General features: G+C 37.1%; 1 protein-coding gene across 1 annotated transcript; it reads left to right on the top strand.

Annotated features, from left to right (window-relative positions):
- Positions 1-8585: 8585 nt before the first annotated feature.
- On the top strand, positions 8586-11114 carry LOC104605920 (uncharacterized). Its single transcript, XM_010271241.3, has 2 exons — positions 8586-9802; positions 9929-11114. The coding sequence occupies exons 1-2, from the start codon at positions 8670-8672 to the stop codon at positions 10824-10826; spliced, it is 2031 nt and encodes a 676-aa protein (XP_010269543.1). The 5' UTR covers positions 8586-8669; the 3' UTR covers positions 10827-11114.
- The last annotated feature ends 9213 nt before the right edge of the window (positions 11115-20327 follow it).

The raw sequence follows: 20327 nt of genomic DNA, 5'->3' as shown, positions 1-20327 counted from the left end.
ACTTAACATAGGGACTAGCCATAGGTTTTCCCACCATCAAGAACACCCTAAAGACTTCCACCCAACCTCATGTCCGGGCCTTGGAAGAGACCAAGTTCGTGGAGCAGTTGAAGAACCCTCCTTCATCAACAACAGATATGAGCCTCAAGCAGAAGCCAATGATGATGGGGCAAACCGCTGTATGTAAGGGTGCCAAATGGACCGGTTTTGGATGGACTCGGTCTAGTCCAAAATTAATTTGGATGGATTGGATGGACCAAGAAGATATATTGGATTGGACCAATCCGATACAAAATATTTATTAGATTGGATTGGACTTGGTCCGTCCGTAATAAATTTATATTGGATTGGGTTGGATTAAGCCAATATCTGGTCCCTTAATATAAGATAAGAATATATGTATCAATTGATTGGGTTTGGATTTAAACCAATCTAAATTAAAATGAATTTGAACAAATTGAATGGGTCAAACATTAATTAGACCAGTCCAAATTTATCCAAAACATTCATTGGATTGGATTTGGCCTAATCCATTTATAATGGACTCACATTAGATTGGATCGGATCAAACCAAATCCAATCCAACTGACACCCCTAGCTGTATGCTAGACCAGTGGGTTAGTGCCAGAGTGCATATGGGGTCAGTTGGTACAAGGTAGAGAGTTTAGCCTTTCTGTTGTTTGACCTGTGCTTCCTCAATAATCAATATAGGAGATGCCTTACGACCAACTCAACATGAGTAGTGGCATAATTAAGCAAATATATGGGCTAATTATTTTGGAGGGATAATATATTATATGGATAAAAATGTAAACAATGTTAAATAAAATGATAATAGTGGTTAATGTAATATCGTCTATTCAGAAGAGATGATTGCGATAAAAGCATGGGGTGAATTAATTGTGTAAAATAAAATTAAGGGATGGGAAGAACTATTCCATGAAGATTGGGTGCAATTATTTGCCCCATCCAACCTTTTGTTTAATGTATATTCGATGAACAATACTTTTAATATTGAATCAAGGCCAACCCAAATCATGCCAAGCTAGCACACCCTTACTCTGCTTAGGTTGTTTAGTTAAATTAGTTAAACTTAGGCTCATGCTTTTCCAATACATAGAGGGTAAAATTTTGCTTTTTTTTATGATTTATATTGTATATATTTATATTTAAGGCTTAGTTTGAAAAGAGTACAAATACATACAAAATAATACAAAATTCAAGGTTTTGCACTCTACATATTTATATTTATACTCCTTTCAAACTGAGTCTAAGGCTGTATTTGGTTGCAGTGAAATTTTATTTGTGTTAGTATAAATGCATGGGAGTGAAAATGTAAAAAATACAAATTCTTATTTAATTTTGTTTTGAATCTTACTTTATACTGTTTCTTGTCTTAATCTATTTCATTTGTATTGCAATCAAACAAAATAAGCTAAAATTTCAAACAAAAATAGGTCAAAATTTACACTCAAATCATTTGCACTGCCATGATTTTACATCAGTATAATTTTATTTGCATTGCAACCAAACACAGCAAAAAAAACAAAACAAGCTTAAATTTGTATTTGTATTTGCACTCTACATATTTTGTATGTATCTGTACTCTTTCCAAACGGAGCTTAGCTCTTTCCAAACTAAGCCGAAATTATACAAAACAAGCCAGCCAGCCAAACTGTTTTTAGTATCGTGTTTCATCTCAAACAGCAATGTAACACCATAAACATTGTAGGATTTTTTTTTTTTTTTGGTAAGACATTGCTCTTGTGAAATGATGCTTATTGGAGATTTTGGTGTGTGTATCAGGCATGGAATGGTAGCTTATATCAGCGTTAGCGAAGTGAAAACATGTTTTTATTTTTGAAAGCATATTTTTTGTTGTTTTTCTCATGGTTTTTAAAAACGAACCGGTGACCGAACCGGTCCGGGGTCCGGTTACCAGTTCGAATGGTCCAATTGTTTGACCCGAATGGCCGGCCCGTTCTGACAAAAAAGTAAAAAAATAATAAAAAATAAAAATTGGAAAACGGTCAAAACCGTTCGAATGATTAACCAGCCGGTTCAGCGGTTTGCTGACCAAAATCAACGGTTTTGAGAGAAAAATCGGTTTTGGAGGAAAATGGAACCGATCAGGTGACTGGTCTGATCCGGTTTTGAAAACATTGGTTTTTTCCACTGTTTTTAAATGAAAGTGAAAAAAACATACGTCAAAAACATTTTTTTTAATCTGAAGTTGCTTTTCTTAGAAAAATTAAGAAAACAAAAACATTCATATTGAACAACACTTTCAAGTGTTAAATTGCTGTTTTTGAAGAAATGGTTTTGCCATTTTTTGCCTATTTCATAAAAGCAAGGTTTTTAAAACCGACCCGAAGGATGAACCGGTCGTCAGGGGTCCAGTACCTGGGTCAAACAGTCAGCCTATTCTGATAAAAAATTAAAAATAAAATGGTCAAAACAATTAAATGGTTCAAACAGTTCAACCACCCAGGTCAGCGGTTTGCTAACTAAATCAACATTTTTTTTTTTTGCAAATATCAGATTTTAAAGAAAAACGGAACCAATCACTTAACCAGTATCCAGTTTTTCTGATCCAACCATGTAATCTGATCCGGTTTTAAAAACCATGCATAAAAGAGGTTGAACATACTAATGGATTTATTCATGCCCCCACTTCCACTCTTCAGAGCTGGTACTCCAAAGTCCAAACACTGACTCATTACACATGGGGGAACTATTGGTAGTATTATTGTGATTTAAGTTGAATGCCTATGATCATTTCATTGGGCAGCTTTTTGCTCTACAATTTTGCTTTTTCCGTGCTTCCCACCCTATTGGATAATCATAGCCATCTTCCTATAACCATCTTATTTCCTTTGAAAAATGACCAGCTAGAGAGGCCCGGCACATGCCCTTCATCATGTTTTCAAAGATTTTTCTTTTCTTAGGGTAGAGACAGAATAGGATGCACATGCGGTCGAGAAAATTTATAATTATGCGGGTTCATCCTACACCTCCATATTTGGAGGAACACCAAATGGCCATCTCAAGTTCTCAACTACCGATGAGTTATTTATAAAGATCGAGATTTGCTAACTATCAGGGCCCTGAGAAAATCTTATATAAATTTGACCCAGCTTGGCGTTGGTTTAAATTCAGGTTGGGTTTAAGTTGATATATTTGGGTCCGACCTTTGAATTGGACCAAAACTGATCATGAAGTTTGCACCTTTAGAAATTAGCCTAGATTTACCCTCCAATCCAATCCTTTTCAACCCGAATTTCATTTTAGATTTTTTGTGCATTATACAGGCCCCGCTAGTAATAATCATGGTTTTTAAAATCGGATCGGATTGGAAAGTTTATGAACTGGCTAGATAAACGGTTCTGTTTCATCCTAAAACTGCTTTTTAGTAAAAAACTATTGATTTGGTTAGTGATTCGCTGACATGGGTGATCAAGCCATTGATCCAAACAACAACTTTTGATTATTTTTTTATTTTTTAATCTTTTTTAAATCAGAATAAGCTATCCATTCGAACTGGATGATTGAATCATTGACTTAAGAACCGGTCCCCGAAACCGTTCTCTGTGATCCCATTTTAAAAACCCTGATAATTAATAATAAGAAAAGCAATGAAGTGACAACTCGAATGCTTCAAAAAAGTTTCTTCTCATCCCCTTCTTTAATTCTTCCAAATGGCCTGAAATTGAAGTTGGCTTCCGTCTAAAAGTCCAATTCTTTCAAACGAGAATTGTATTGCTTTGAAAAAAGTTCACATCCATCATAGTAAAAGTTGATCACCATTTCATAAAAAGAGAAGCAAATTGCATAGCTTGGAGTAATTAGATGTGAAAAAGTCAACAGAGACTTGAAGATCAATCCATCTGAGTTTCAATCACTGGTTCTGTGTAGTCTACAGGGTTATGTTATCAAAAGAATTTGGCAAGGTCGCAGCGTTCAATTAATGAGTTCAGAAATTGTTTTCATGTTCTTCCTATGGCTAAATTTGAAATTTGAAGCAATATTCACCTTACACCAGGGTTGTAAATGGACCAAAATTGATTTGAATCAAGTAATATTTGAATTCGAATTGGATTGTCAAATAGTTGATCAATTCAAATGGGAATGATTAATTATTTTTTAAAATTTATATATAATATAAATATTTTATTTATAAAATATATGAATATATAATTTAAATATTATACACATTATATATATATATATATATATATATATATATATATATATATATATGTTTGTATGTATATTAAAAGAAGGAAGTCTAAGTATTTTTTTCTTTTTAAATTTTTTTAGTCCACATTTTTTTTTGCCTATGAGGAATCAAATTCCTATATTTCATCAATCCTTTGGCTACATCTGATATCTTTCCAAGAGCCATGTTTTAACCAATTGCATATCTCCCATTTTAGGTTTAAAGTGGACTTGGAATCACTCATGATTAGACCTGGCAACTGGGTTGGGTGAGCCGGGTTCGGTTTGGGTCAAGACACTTCGGGTTGATTTCAGGTCGTGTTGAATTGCAGGTTGGGTTGCCAAATGCTAGACCCTAACCCTAAATGTTTGGGTTAGGGTTGACCCATGGGTCAATTCGGTCATCCCAAAAAATAATTAAAATTTAAAAATAAAGAATAAATACATGAAAAATGCTAAAATTAAAAGAATTAACCTTAGAATTCCAAATATAAAATGAAAAAACTTGAACATTTAACAATTCAAAGAGTAAAAATTAAAGAGTGAAAACTTCTAACAATGCATAATAGTCCCAATTAGACCTAACAATTGAGTCAACGGGTTGATCAATGACCCAACCTAGTTTTTTCCAGGTTGGCTCGAGTTGGGTCATTCTCAAATTCAGGTAGTTCAATGAGACCCTAACCCTATTTTTTTTGGGTTGGGTTGGGTCGGGTTCATGGGTTAGGTAAACTTTTTGCCAGGGCTACTCATGATTCTAAATTGCAATTGATGGTGCGCGATTTGGATGCTCCTAGCTGTAAGGCAGCTCGGATGTCAGTTGCCAAGTAGATCGCTCGAACTACAAAGAAAAAGGGGGATCAAAGAACCTAGGGGGCTAACCCAGTGAGGTCGCTCTGATGCTTAAGTCAGTAACTATAATATGTGAGCTAAGAGCTTAAGAAATGAGAGAGTTAGAATGCACATAATCGCGCGTAATTGGGTCTTGGGGGTTGATGCCCTTATATAGTTGAACAGCTGTGGGTCTCGTGAAACGGCTCTGGGATCCTCGGCCCGCATAGTTGGGATCTGTTCCTCTTTAGAAAGAGAGTAACATATTAGTCAATGAAGTTTATCATTACCTTCTGATCCGGGTGGAGAGAGGATAAAGCCTGTTGTTACGCGGCATGATCCTGAGAGGTTCAGAGTCCACTGAGAAGCTTCTAGAGTTGATTACGTGGCACTTTGTTACCCGAGTGCCAAACACCCGAGTTCTCAAAATGCTGACAAGGCTTTCCTCGCTGAGTTGTCGTCCTGCTGGTAGGTCGCATCCACGTGTCATTTACTTACTAAGTCGGGCCAAATCACCCCTCACCAGTAATATAATATTGAAAAATTACTAACAGATAGGACTCTTGCTTTGCACTATATTTCCCTAATCCAAATTAACTTTAAAATTCTTTCCATTCCAAGTGATAACAGAGGGATATTTATAGAAATTCTCTCTCTCTCTCTCTCTCTCTCTCTCTCTCTCTCTCCCACACACATTTCCAATAACCTAAATAGTACTTCTCTTAAAATTTCTCCTAAATTACTTCCTCCACTTTATCCTAAATTATCTCTAATTCTTATTTATATCTTGATTTTTTTAAGGTAAAATATCATATTTCATTCAACTATGAAACTTGTATGAATACAAAATAGTGGTCACATTACCAAGCAAAAAAATATAGAAACATTGTATGAAAATAGAGAAGTGGTAACAATAACAAGCAAGAATACAAGTCTCTAGAAAGAACAAAACATTCACAATGGATAAAGGAGAAAATGAAAAACTTTTACAACAAACAAAAAGTGAGGCAAAATTACCAACAAAAGAGATAAATGAGCACATCTCTAACCACCGAATACAATAGTGATTCGTCATAACTTTAACCATCAGGAACCATAACCGTCGGAACTTTAACAAACTGGAATTAAATAGAACTTTAAAAGTCTAGAAACATAACTGCTGAAACTGTAACCAACTGGAAGTTTAACCACCCGAAAAAAGTAACCCCCAGAACTGTTATCGTCGGAAGTGGAACCAATGGAACTTTAATCACCCGGAATTGAGACTGTCGGAACTATTATCGCCGGAAGTGGAATCAACTGGAACTCTAACCACCCGAAATTGTAATCGACAGATTTGTTAACATCGGAACTTGATCCACTTGGAACTCTAAATGCCGGTGAAGTAAAATAAGGAAATAGTTACCAGCGGTGAAATTCAAAGTAGCGATTAAGGCCATCGCCCAAAACTCTGCCTTCTCCTGTACTATACAAAAAATAACAAAATAAAAAAAAGGAGAAAAAACAAAAGAGAATGGAGGATTGGACCGAGTTAATCAAGAAGAAAAGAGAGCAGTGAGGGAAAGGGAGAAGGAAAAAAGAAAATGGAGAAAAATGAAAAAGAGTGAGAAAAAAAGGAAGGACTGAAATGGAAAGAAGAAGAAGAAAAAGGAACGACTGAAAAGGAACGGAGAAGAATGGGTCCCTGCTAGTTTTATATATAATTAGTTAAGATATTTATCAATCCAGCCAATTCAAATCCAAATTTCAATAATTATTTTATTTGAATAATCCGAATTCAATTAAATTATACGGAATCTCGAATTAGAACTTGGGTTTTTGCATACCATTGACATATAAGTTCAATAGAGGCAATCAGGCAATTAAATTATCAGCATTGTTTAAAGATTTTGCAAAATCTGTAATAAGCATTTTGACGTAGGTCAATTTGGCAACTCAGAAGCAGCTCTAAATGTCGGAAAATTTTCTCCTCCTCTCCTTTTATTTTCCTTTTTTTTTTTCATTGTAACAGTTATAACATTTAGCCTTTGTCAGAAAAACTTTTGTAATTAAAATAGGGATTCTGATGTCTTGGCAGGGGTTTTTGACACAGCAACCAATGTTACATTATTAAATACATTACAATTTTTTTCTTCTCTTTTCATTTTTCCCTTGTTTTTTAATGTGTTTAATGACCAATTTTCGCCCACACAGTTAAAAAGGGAGTAAATTTATAAAGATGGGTGTTTTAGTAAAAGAATCTATAAAGCTTATTTATTTAATGTATCTTAAATATAAGATTTAATGAAAGTAAATGAGAGTTAATATCTTAAATATAAAATTTAATGATAAAAAATGTATTGAGTTTAATAAAATTAGTAGTTCAAATTATATTTTTTGTCCTTATAATATGGGAAGACCAAGTTAAAAAATAAGGGTATTTTTGCAAAAAAAAAAATCAAGAATATAAACTTCATTCAGACCTTTAATACTAGTATAGATTAGAGAAAGACAAAAGGAATTAAGAGAGATTTAAGAGGGAAAAGGGGGATTCAATGGAGAATAGAGATGTTAGAGAGAGAGAGAGAGAGAGAGATTTAAGAATGATTTATGAGAGAGTAATATGGATTTCATGAGAGACTGAATACCCATGAGGATTTTAACTTTGACTTATTATATTTTTAGTGTTTTAACTTAAAAAATAAATATACTCATATGTGAAAAAGGAGAGGGATAGGTAGATGTAGCTCTTTGGTGATAGGACCCCTCGGTCCTCACCTTCCCTCATAATGTTTGTTTCATCTTCCCTCCCCAATTATATCTGTTTTTTCTTTTTTAAACCCTTTTTGAAGAAACAAGGATATAAATTAGATGGTATCTGTTTCTCTTCTTAAATCTCTTTGAATCCTTTTTAAATCCTCTTTGACGAAGTAGGAATATAAATTAAAAGGATTGGATTGAGCTAAGGGCCAATTCAAGATTGAATCTAAACATAAACCTCGGCCTGGATCTGAATTGATATCAAAACCCAACCCTAAGCAAATATTAAAGAATCAATGTTGTTATTGTTATTATTAGTGATAGTAGTAGTAGCCTAGTAGGTAATGATGTTAATCGGCCAGGTTTGGTTTGGGTCAAGGTGGATCCCATTCTGACCATATGTTTTGTAGAACCAATTCCAAATAGGTTCTTTTTCTGTAATTGGAATATAATTATATAACCTTATCATAATTGGGCTTATTTGACTCGATTCGGGTTGGTTATACCGGGTCTGCCCGACCCATCGACAGTCCTAGGGTTTTTTGGTTTTTGTTCTGCAGTCTATAGATTCTATATTACCAACCAGTCCACCTCCTGGAAACAGAACACATCTGCCTACACACTCGCCTTTTCTTTTGTTTTTGTTTTTTTTTTTTTCACCTTCACTTCTTTACTACGGGACACGCCGTGCAATTTTCCCTATCCTTTCTCCCTTTGCTTGGGCTCCGTCTCTTTCTTACATCCTACCGTATCCGATGGAAAATAAAAAAGGTGGGCCGTGTTTGGAAGTATAAGAGCATAGCCTCCCAATAAGCCCACCCCTCTCTTTCTCCCCCTTCTCCTTCAAGGAGAAAAATCCCAGCTTAGCCCCACCATCGCCGATGGAGCCACCACTTCCACCACCACCCTCCGCCGTTGCCAACGCTCACATCGGTTACCCTGACTCTGTCGACTCCTCTCCCCGTTCCCGCAACGCAGACAGCTGGGATGAGCCTCTCCCACCGGTTCCCGGTGCTAAACTGCGCCTCATGTGCAGCTACGGCGGTCACATCGTTCCACGCCCTCACGACAAGTCTCTTTGCTACCTCGGTGGAGATACCCGTATCGTCGTCGTGGACCGCCACTCTTCTCTCTCCGACCTCTCCGCTCGCCTCTCTCGCAGCCTCCTCAATGGCCGCTCCTTCACCCTCAAGTACCAGCTCCCCAACGAGGACCTCGACTCCCTCATCTCCGTCACTACCGATGAAGATCTCGAGAATATGATCGAAGAGTACGATCGCACTTCAGCTTCGTCCCTGAAGCCCTCTCGCCTGCGGTTGTTTCTTTTCCCTTCGAAGCCCGATTCGGCTTCATCGATCGGGTCTCTGCTCGATGACTCTAAGTCGGAGAACTGGTTCGTCGAAGCCCTAAATGGTGCTGGGATTCTTCCGAGAGGACTTTCATCCGATTCTACTTCGGTTAATTGCTTGCTCGGTTTGGATGGTGTTCATGCCGATTCTTCTGTTGATGTGGAGGCTCAAATAGAAGCTTTGGGTGGTAACAAACAGGTTAAACCTGGGCAAGATGTTCAATCCGTGCCCGATTCGCCGATGTTAGAGACGAATTCGTCTTTTGGGTCGACGTCCTCTTCTCCTTCTGTGTCAAATTTGCCTCCAATTCGGGTTCATGTGGAGGATGGTGGGGCTCAGTTCCAGGACCAGAAGGTTGGATTAGAGGATCATTTCTCACAAATGACCATCAATATGCAGAAGCAAGATGAGGGCTTTGCTGCTTTGTCGTCTCCCCCTCCTCCTCTTCCAACGACTATTACTGCTACAACAATTCCATCAGCTGTCTCCAATAATTCTACAGTTGCTGCTGGCGAATACCAGAATCGGGTTGTCTCCGACGACGAGAGATCAGATCATGGAACTCCCGGTGGCTTCCGAAGACCAACACAGCCTCCAACGCCGACGCAGTTGCAACAGAAAACCAATGGTGGTGTTGATTTGCCTTCCCCGGATTCAGTTGCAAGGTATCCTCGGGTTACTCTGTATTTGTTCTTATTATTTCCTATCTCTTGATTTTTTTAATCAGTTTTCTTTGTGCGAATTTGTATTAGCTTCTGACATACGTCCAAATTTGATTCCGGTTCCTGCAGAGACAACTATATTGCGAATGCCATGTCTCGCCCGAAACCTGTGTTCTATCAAGAACCACCTGTTCAATCCAGAGACAACAGGATTTCACCCAACCCTCCTGTTGATCCAAAGAGTAACTTCTCTGATCCAAGCTATCGGATCCAAATGCAACAAGTTCAGGATTCTGGGTATGCATTGCCTTCACAATTGGATCAACATCAACAGCAGCAACAGCAACAGTCACAACAACAACAATTCATTCATGCCGGAACCCATTACATCCACCATCCTGCCACAGGGCCGGTACCAATTTCATCTTTCTACCCAATGTATCCTCCACCACACCCTCAACAGCACCACCAGCAGCTCGATCAGCACTACCCAATGTACTTCTTGCCCGTGCGGCAGACCCAACATTACGGCCTGCCTGTGCAATCAAATTTGGCCGATTCTCCCGCCATTCCTGCAAGTCGCCCCCCGCCCCCTCCGAGTCCTGCTATTATCCCCACCCCTGCAGCATACAAAGAACCAGCTGCACCTGTGTATCCTACCAGACCTGTTCCTCCCCTTAAACCCGAATTGGCCGCAAGCATGTACAGAACAGCGGCCGCACCAGCCCCACCACCTCTTATTCACATACCCTCAGATCAACATCAACAACAATACGTGGGTTACCATCAGATGCATCACCCGTCTCAGTCCATCGCCGTTGCCGCTGCCGGTACCGGCAATTACGCATACGAATTCGCCGATCCTGCACATGCCCAGATATACTACACTCAGCCAACGGGTGCTACATTGCCTCCTCAATATCAAACCATAACTTCGGCCACTGGAGTAGTGGTTTCAGAATCTTCGGCGCAGTTGCCCACTGAGAGCTCTAAGCAGCAGCAGATAAGGACCTCGCAACCACTATAAGACGACATTCGGAAAGGGGGGTAGGGGATAAAAAACAATTTTGGTGGTGGGTTCGGTAAATTTTAGGTTGTATGTTCTTTGTAAGTGTCTGGTTATTGGTATCGATGGTGTCGTCTCCCTCTGATAGAAAATAATGATCTGGGGCTTCCTTCTTTTTCTTTCTACTGTGTTATTTTGTTGATGGTATAGTTAAAGAAAACAAGTTCTACTCAAAATTGTTGTGTTTGGTCTGTCTCTGTATCAGTCATTGAAATAAATATATAATACAGAAAGCTTTGGATTAGGGTACTTTTTCATGGCAGAGCCCCATTTTCTCTGATTGATCTTGTGGAGTTGTGGGTTATTTGTTTTGCTTCACATTTTTAGGGGTGGACTGAACGGTTAAAAGTTAAAACCCCTTTATCTTGTGGGTGAATGGGTGTAAGGTCAGAGGTCTTCCTGTTTGGTAATGGGTTTCCAACTTTTCCATCAAACATCTGTTTATTCGTAGGACACTGTCCAATGTCCATGATGGACAGTTCTGTCCTTCGAACTCGTAGGGCCAACTGGCCAATGAGCTAGCGGCCTCCTAACTGACCGTTATGGCTTTCTTTCTGTTTCCCTAATTGGGATTTGGGACCGTTTGGCAATGGCTGAAAATACCTGAGAGAATAATCATCGTAATAATCACCGTTTGGCCCTTGTCAAAAAAGAAAATTAATACCGTTTGGCCAAGGGGCTCTCTCTCTCTCTCTCTATATATATCTAGTTTTTTTAAAGGGTTTTTGGACTGCAATCTCCCTAAATCTAATTTGCAGCCCCCTCCTAATCTACTAGTGGCCCCCCAATAAAACATCCTGCCTGTAAGAATGTGTCCAAATATAATAAATTATTCAATTCAGCCACTTCAGCAAGTGTCTAACATATGTTCTGTGTTATCCAGCAACAGCTGAATTTGCTGAACTGAACGACTTAATCTGTTGTTCTATCCAATTTCAATTTTAACCATTTAGTTTGAAGAGCTCAAGCTTAAGGCTGAATTTGGTTACAGTACAATTTTATTTATATTAGTACAAATGAAAAAAATGCAAAATCTCATTTAATTTTATTTTAGATTTTACTTTTTTAAAGCAATCATTATATGTTATTAATGTCTTAATTTACTTTATTTACATTATATGTCTTAATTTACACTCAAATAATAATTTTGCATCATCACAAATTTATTTGTTATTGCAACCAAACACAACCTAAAAACAAAAGGAAATGATAAAGCTTTTCAGTTCCATTGAAACGGTCCCTATCCCCGAGACTTCACTGAACAGTAGAGACTGGAGAGTATAAATTTTCCATTTTGTGTGAATCCCAGTCCGCCGCAATTTGCAGATCGCTGTCAAATCTTGATTGGTAATAAAGTATAGTTTAGTCCAAACGGAAAATGGATGGATATGATGCATATGATTTATTATTTGAATGGTATTGAGGATTTTGCAAAAGTGGGAGCACAATAAGTATGGGAGTGGGAAAGCAATAATGTTGGCTTCGTATAATTGTTTTCAACGGTGGAAAAACAATCTACTATAGTTATATAATTTTACTAAAAATCAGAATGCTTACATATAATTCAAATATTCAGGATTTTTGGTGTATATAATGTTAAAGGTATGTCTTATTAATTGGTGGGCCAAGATCAGCGGTTTAGCCGTTTGGTTATCGGGCTACGCTAGCCAATCGTATAGACCAAGGCAAATGTGGGTCCATCTAGGATTGACCAAATCAAATGTAGGGCCCATTCCCAGCCCAAGAAAACTCCAAGCCTTCTTTTTCTTCTTCCTCAATGTCAAGGTTATTTTATTTTTTGTGGGTTTTTATTTTCAGTCCACTCCAGAAATCTGAGCCCCACCTAAATAAGATGAATACTGACGGTAGATCAATGCCAAGTCATCAATCTGCCCCACCTTTATTCTCGCAAAGGAAAATGGTGCACCTCAACTCTCATGTTTCACACCTATCTCATCTGCCCTCTCAGGTCTTCAACTCACAAGTCATGGACTCATGTTTGATTGCTGTTACTTTAAAAGGAGTGACTGGTCTGTTGGACGGATGTACGAGCTTGTTGTGGTCCTCGAAATGAGAGAGTTCATTTGATGGGAGTGAACTAGTGATGGACGATGGTGATAGAGAATTGGGATTCTGAAAGTTTCATCAACGGACGGCATTGTTGTCCTTATCAGCGTCACGTTGTGTATAATCTGATGGAGGCTGTAGATCGGCTTTATCAAAGGCCAGTAAACACGTTGTTTCAGTCAGGTTTCTTTAAAGCAACAACATTGAAAACACAAGATTGGGTCGTTTCATAATTGAAAAGTTTTATTTTTTATTTTTTATTAATGAATAAGATTCATAATAGCTGAAACTGAAGTTGTCTTGTGTGGGGTGTTGTGTTCTATTAAATAAAAACAATTATGATTTAATTATTTTATTGAAGGAAGAAAAAACAAATAAATATTTCAGTTCTGCGACTTCAGCCGTTATAAAACGGCACCTTATGCAAGAAGTCCGTAGAGAATGGATTATTGAATTGGTTGAACTCTTGAACTCATCTAATTCCTTGTATTTGTAGGGTTGGTTATAACTTATAACATGCTGGGCTGTTCAATAGGCTGTGGAATCAATATTAATGCCCTACACTTGTGAAAGTTGTGGGCAGGATGAATTTTATAATGATTATGGTTTTGTTTAGGGTGCAAATTGGGCAGGATGAATTGGGTTTAAGGTTAACACAGACCCAACTCTAAAAATTGGGCCTAAAGTTCGAACTTAGATATCCTCCAACAGTCAGGCCTGAGTTCAGCCCAAAAAAAATAAAGAAAGCCCAAAGTCTTGTTTCGATTGGAGCTGACAGACACGAATTGATTAGGTCTTTTTACTTTTTGATATATTGTTTCGATTTTTATCAGTTTGAAATCGGTTATATATATATATATATATATATATATATAATTAAATAAATTAATATAATATTTTTAACAAATTTATTATAATCAGGTCCATCAGATAGGCCCAACTGTCCCGAGAACCAATGACCTATCGGTTCAATTATGAGTCTAAAAATACAGACCAAGGTTTTTAAAACCGAACAGACAACAAACTGGTTAGGGTTCTGGTTCTTGGATCGAATGGTCTGACCATTCAAACCGAATGAATGCTCGTTCCACCAAAAAATTAAAAAAAAATAAAAAATGGTTAAGACCGTTGGATGGTTCAAACTATTTAACCGCCTAGATCAACATTTTATTGACTAAATCAACGATTTTTGACAAAATAATGGTTCTGGAGTAAAATAGAACCAATCGCCTAACTGGTTTCTGGTTTTTCTGGTCTGATCCAATTTTAAAACCCATGATACAGACTCTTTTGGGTTTGGTTCAATTTATTTCTTGTTAGGTTAGTTCCGGTTCTACCTGAACCCGATCCAATCCTATCCCTAATTTTATTTCATCTTCACAAAAAAAATATATAAATTTGTTAGTGAATCAATTGTTTTTGTTTTGAAAAACAAAACATACACGTTGGCCGAACAACGAAAATGAGTGTATGGATTTTTCTTGGAAGTTTCATACTTTGACACGTAGAACAAGCATGAAATTGAATTGTTGTAAGGAGACTATGACTATTCACTTACGCCGGAGTTTGTGAGGCATATATATGTTACCAAAAGGTGGAGGTACGTGGTTGGAAGAACTTTGGATTCATCATTCATGAATGCATTGGTAAGTGAAATCTGCGGTTTGTCGTTATTTCAAACCCAAACCCAAAAGAATCCAATGAGGAAGATGAACGTTTGGTTTGTAAATTTGTAGTGGCAGATTTTTATCATTGGATTCTGAAACCCAAGTGGCATGTTTCTCGAGAATCAGGATTCAAAGGTGTGACCACTTTGGGTGCTCTCCAAGACCAAGGTCTTGGAACCCAGCTCACCTTTGGCTTTGACATTTTCCTTCTGGAAAATTCTTAGGCTGTACATCGCCTGCATCTTTCTCTCGCTGACAACCAGTGGATTCAAATTTGATCGTGTCTGTTACAACTTACAACCAAACGGTGAATAGCTTGACAGCACCACTTTACAGCTTTGTCCTTCATTTTGCATTTATTCAATTTTGTTTTTTTTTTGTTTATTTATTTTTCAAGCATTTAAATCAAGCCGATTTCCCATCTCGCATTAACTGATCGTTTATAAGAAAAAGAAAATCTTGTATCAATTGATTTGATAGTGATTATGAGAATTTTGTTCTGCCTTCTACAATTGCAATATGAGATTTGTGATTTCTCACACATTAAGGGAAGGAAACAGAAGTATTGATTTTCTTACGAATACCGGTATTGCTGTTAGATGCCATGTAACTTTTGATACTGTTTCAAATCTTCTCGTTGATCTTAGAAAGCTCATGCATGAGGATTATATTAATATCCCTCCATTGCGTATGGGCTAGTTGAGTGTAATGTGATCTGCTTATTTATTTTGGGTGGGTTAAGATAATAGCATTTTGTTCTGGGCTTGGGGCTCCATTTGGAATAAACTTTGGGGTCATTCAATAAAAAAAGAAAATTTCACAAAATCGGCTGAGAAATCAGTCTTCCATTTTAAGTTTTAACATGTGGGGGAGATGAATTGGGAGTTGGTCCTCACAGAGTGCTTCTCATACCAATTTTACATCCATATCCCATCATGTATTGAGAACATCTCCCATGAATAATAATATATAAAGAAGAGAGACGATCTTCCCAATGTACAACTGGTACATACTGTGGGAAGAGTATATCCGTATTTTTTAGGCTATGTTTGGTTTGAAAGAAGAACTAGGGAAAGGAAATGAATGGTAAGAAAACCTGTACAAACCTTGTATAGTTTCCCCACTTTTCCCTACCTTTTCCTTCAAAACAAATACAGCCTTAGAGTTTAACATTAATCCATCCATGAAAAGAGCGACATTGAAAATGTTAGAGAAATTGGTTATTTTCTAAATGCTTCCAAGTGACTGAATTCTAATCTCTAGTAGTCTAGGTAAATGTTGATGCCCTACACTAACAAAGATGATAAATAGTAAAATCTCATATCGACAAGCCTGAGGATATGGGTTCGAATTTTAAACCAGGTACTAACACGTGAGAAATGCTCAAGGTTAGATTCATGTTCAGTTCCCTACTCCATATACCTGGGGCCTGGGGGCCAACCTTGCATAAGGCTCTTTGTAGTTCTTTAAGGCTATAGGACCCGGAAAAAAGTCTAATAATTATAGTTTAGATAGTTTTTAATTTAGGGAAAATTCCTGTTCAGTATCTTGTATTTTGGGCTTAGTGTTATTTTGGTCCCTGAACTTCAAAATGCGACAATTCAGTATCCGAACTTTCAAAACTATCAATCCAGTATCTGCCATTAATCAGTTGTTAAGTGACATTTTAAAAAGACACAAATGCCCTTTGAGTGTCATTTAATTTTCTTAATCAACCATCCAAATATTGACAAAAAATTAACAGTCTCAAATCCTTGTCTCTTCTATTCAAGAAAGTTGCGGTCTGTTAATTTTTTGTCAACATTCTTGAATAGATAAGGCAAGGATTTGGGATTGTTAATTTTTTGTCAATGCTTGGATAGTTGATAAAGAAAATTAGATGACACTTGAAGGATATTTGTGTCTTTTTAAATGCCACTTAACTGGTTGATTAATGGCAGGTACTGGATTGACACGTTTTAGAAGTTCAGATATTGAACTATCGCATTTTAAAATTTGGGGACCAAAGTGGCACTAGGCCCAAGGTGCAAGGTACTAATTAAAAATTTTCCCTTTAATTTTAATTTACTGGGGTAGAAGTAGCAGATTTCTCACCAAAAAAGTTGGTGCCTCATCAAAGGGACAAGAGATTCCACAAGGACCTAATTTTTTTTTAGTATTCGAATTGCTATGCACCATTAATTAATAACTTTCTCTGACCCCTTTTTCCCTAAATGTTGATTGCAGGATTTGATTCTACATCAACACTGAAACAAACCAGTTAATACACCAACGAATCAGCCCTCTGTTGATTTAGAAGAATCAAGGTTAAAAGTATTAATACACCCTGATAAGAATGGGTGCATCGATACTTCCTATCACACAGATCACATTTTTTAGTTTCTTTTCTCAAAAATAGGAAAATGGGGAAGGTTTACATGGTTTAACATATAAAGCACACAGATTTGGCATTAGCCTTAAAAAAATCATATTTGCAAAGCTAATACAATACGCTAATTGTGCATTGTATTAAAATTTTAAATCTTGAGAAGAATTAGGAAGAAAAAGCAGCCAATTAGGACCGGTTGTAATGTTTTCCTTTTCCCACTACCACCAAAAGATGCTATATATGATATATTTATGTTCCTTTGTCTACTCATCGTCGCATCGTCGCTGTTGTGTCTTTGAGATAATAGAAATGTGGTGGTAAGGTTTCATTCTATGGCAGCTTTCTCAAGCCTTGCTGTTCAACTCCAAAGTTCACATGAACCAACTCCAATATGAATCCAAAACACATATAAGCCCCAAAGCAGAAAGCCCAAGGGTCTGCTTGGGATCTTTGATTGAGCTGCTTTCATTGAGTTTCTTTGGAAAAGCCACAAAAATTGAAGAAACTTCAATGGAAAGCCCTATTTCCGAGTAAAAGGGAGTTAGCTATTTTAGGCTTTTCACCAAATATAGTTTTATCCGGGAGCGGCCTACCTGATAAAGTCGGAAGCTGCTACCTGAAAGCCCTTCCAAACGGGCAATAAAATTCTGTCTCATTCACCCAGTTTGCACAAATCCTGAAGTTTATCCAAACACAACTTTATTTTCATGTATTTTGAAATAATTTTCTTAAGGAACCTGTAAAAGTAATTAAATTTAAATTTTGGAATCGAGAAAACCATGCTGTAAGTTTTTCCTAAACCAACGAATCATAATCTTGTTGAAAGTTCACTCATTTTGTCTCCTTTTTTTTTGAATAAACAATCATGGCCTTAAGTTGTATTTGAATTGGAGAGATTGGAATGAGCATTTGTAAAGTATATTACAATACTGAAAATTAAATTAAATTTGGTTTGGTTTCGAAATAGAGTACTGTTGCAAAACTTTGAAGTGGGTATGGCTTTTTTGTAAAATATTTTATGAGACTTTAAGATTTTAGTATGTCCATATGTAATTCCTGGGCGAGGGTCCACTATAACATTCATTAATCTTTAATTTTCTTACTTGCAAGTTAATGTTATCTCGCCTTCTAAGAGATGCCCAAAAATCTAATTTATGGTGGAGGACTTTATCTTTGTGATAGTGATATGTAATAGCAGCTTCCAGCCTTCTATAGTTCTATGGGCGTAAAACTATGACCTTGTCATAGGAGAAGCTATCCTGTTTTCATCTCTCTTATATGTTTAATTGGTCAAGAAACCAATCAGAAATATGTGCCACGTGGCAAGAGACTATGAAATAAAACATGTGGGACCATATATCAAGCCCTCAACTTCATGACATATAGAATCATGTGCGCATGTTATGAGGAAAGAATAAGTATGTGTTTGATTTCGTGAGCGTTTATGGATAGACTATTTATTTATATTTTTTTTACTTTAAACGTTTTCTGTTTTTATTGTTTGGTTGGAGTTCACTTTAAACGTTTTTTACTCTCCACCTCATATCAGTACCCATTAAAGTGTTTCACATCGGCATTTGGTTTCAAGAAATGCTGGGGCGTTGGGGAAAATAAGAATTTGACATTTCCCCAAATGTCCTATGCTCAAAAATAAAGCGTTTCAATTTTCTACCATTTATTTGATAAAAGATAAAACCAAACAATTGTTTCATTTTGCTTCATATGCAATAAATACCACAGCCTATATGGTATTTCTTTAATAAACGTTTACGGAATCAGACACAGCCTAAAGTTGTCCGGTTTTGTATATATCCTACTTGTTTTCCTTTTTTAAAGCAATCATTCAAGAGCACTGTTAGCTCTTAAAAGCAATGATGTGGCATAGTTGGTAGTGAAAAATTTAATAAAAGCATACCCTCTTTTTGTAATTTTCTCTTAAATATAAGAAATAATTAGAAAAAAAAAAAGATGAAAGGTAAGGATCAAATTCTGCACTATAAACAATCATGTTAATTGGATGGAGGCCACCATTATTATATAGTTTGACTCGTGAGTTTAAGCCATAAACTTGAATAATAATCACCGGCTTCCTTTTTATTCTATAAACTCCTCCATTCTTAAAATAATAAAACTATAAATTACAACTTGTCAATGTTGAACAAACTCAAAAAATAGAGTAATAAAACTTCAATTCAAATTTTACAAAATTGAGCCACATTCTAACTTCTAAGAGGCCGGAGTAGGGCCTGTGTTCAAAGGTGGGAGCCCAGCCCACCATTTGGTGGGTTGTGGGTCCTGATATCAGACCACAGCAGACAGCACTGTGTCCAGACTCCAGAGCAACTTTTCGCTTTATTCATCTTATCTCTTCATTGTTTCTGAAGCTTTATGTTTGGAGTTTTCGACAGATTTTCCTTATCCACCAACAGAATAATTGCGATACAGTTGTTTGTGGGGATGTCGTCCAGTTGGTTTTCTCTGCTAATCTCTTTAGCTTTAGGTAGGAACCTTCTAAAGATGGGTCCGTATACCTGGAAAATGAAAGGTATGGAATGGAGGAATGTTTGGGAACCCAGACAGCCCTACAGGCTACAGCCCATACCTCACACTTACCGTTGTTCGAACTTTAAAGTATGTTGAGGATGGCTGGCCCAACGGGCCGATTTATCTCTTCGCTGACTTCCACACTCCCTCAAATAAAACATTGCTCAATAATCAAAACATAACCAAAACAGAATACTGGAAGCCTTGAACCTCATCTGGTCTTTTTTCTAGGCCCATCGGATTATTGGGCCAACAGATCGTTAACACCTTGGGCTACATAAATTTTCGGGGCAACGAGACGAGAGTCCAACTTTTTCCTCTCTGGAACTGAGAAGGGAGGATTATTTCCGGAGGGAAATAGAGCTGTCGGAGAGTGACTGGATGGATACAGAGTATAACATCAATTGAAGGTCAAAAGCAGTGTTTGGTAGGGACAGAAATCTGTGTCTTGTAAGTTGTAAGAGACTTTTTGGTAAGACAAAATTATTCCTTGTTTACTTGTCACCAAACTTACATTGATATCTACATACTTTGAACATTCTCACTGACTTACATCTACACTATATTAGCCTTGATTGTTGAATGACCGTCTGGTAGTGGTAGCAAAGCCTATTCTATATGTGCTGCCAAGTCGTCGAAACACTGGAAAATGATTCCTATCATCAATGTTCCTACTCAACAGTGACTGCACAATCACCATACCACTCATTCTCATTTTCAGAACCACCATCTCTTCCTCAATTCAAACTCAATCTCCTCAATATTGACAATAACCTTTTATTAACTGGAGGAGGGTGGGATTCTGCATCAATTTGT

Source organism: Nelumbo nucifera, chromosome 3, assembly GCF_055504915.1.
Source record: "Nelumbo nucifera cultivar China Antique chromosome 3, China Antique-T2T, whole genome shotgun sequence".
In the NCBI taxonomy this organism is placed as follows: domain Eukaryota; kingdom Viridiplantae; phylum Streptophyta; class Magnoliopsida; order Proteales; family Nelumbonaceae; genus Nelumbo; species Nelumbo nucifera.
This window is presented reverse-complemented; position numbering and strand designations above follow the sequence as displayed.

Coding starts and splice junctions, on each gene's coding strand:
- LOC104605920 (XM_010271241.3), top strand. CDS start 8,670: ATGGAGCCACCACTTCCACCACCACCCTCCGCCGTTGCCAACGCTCAC. Junction 9,803..9,928: donor TCCCCGGATTCAGTTGCAAG/GTATCCTCGGGT, acceptor CGGTTCCTGCAG/AGACAACTATATTGCGAATG.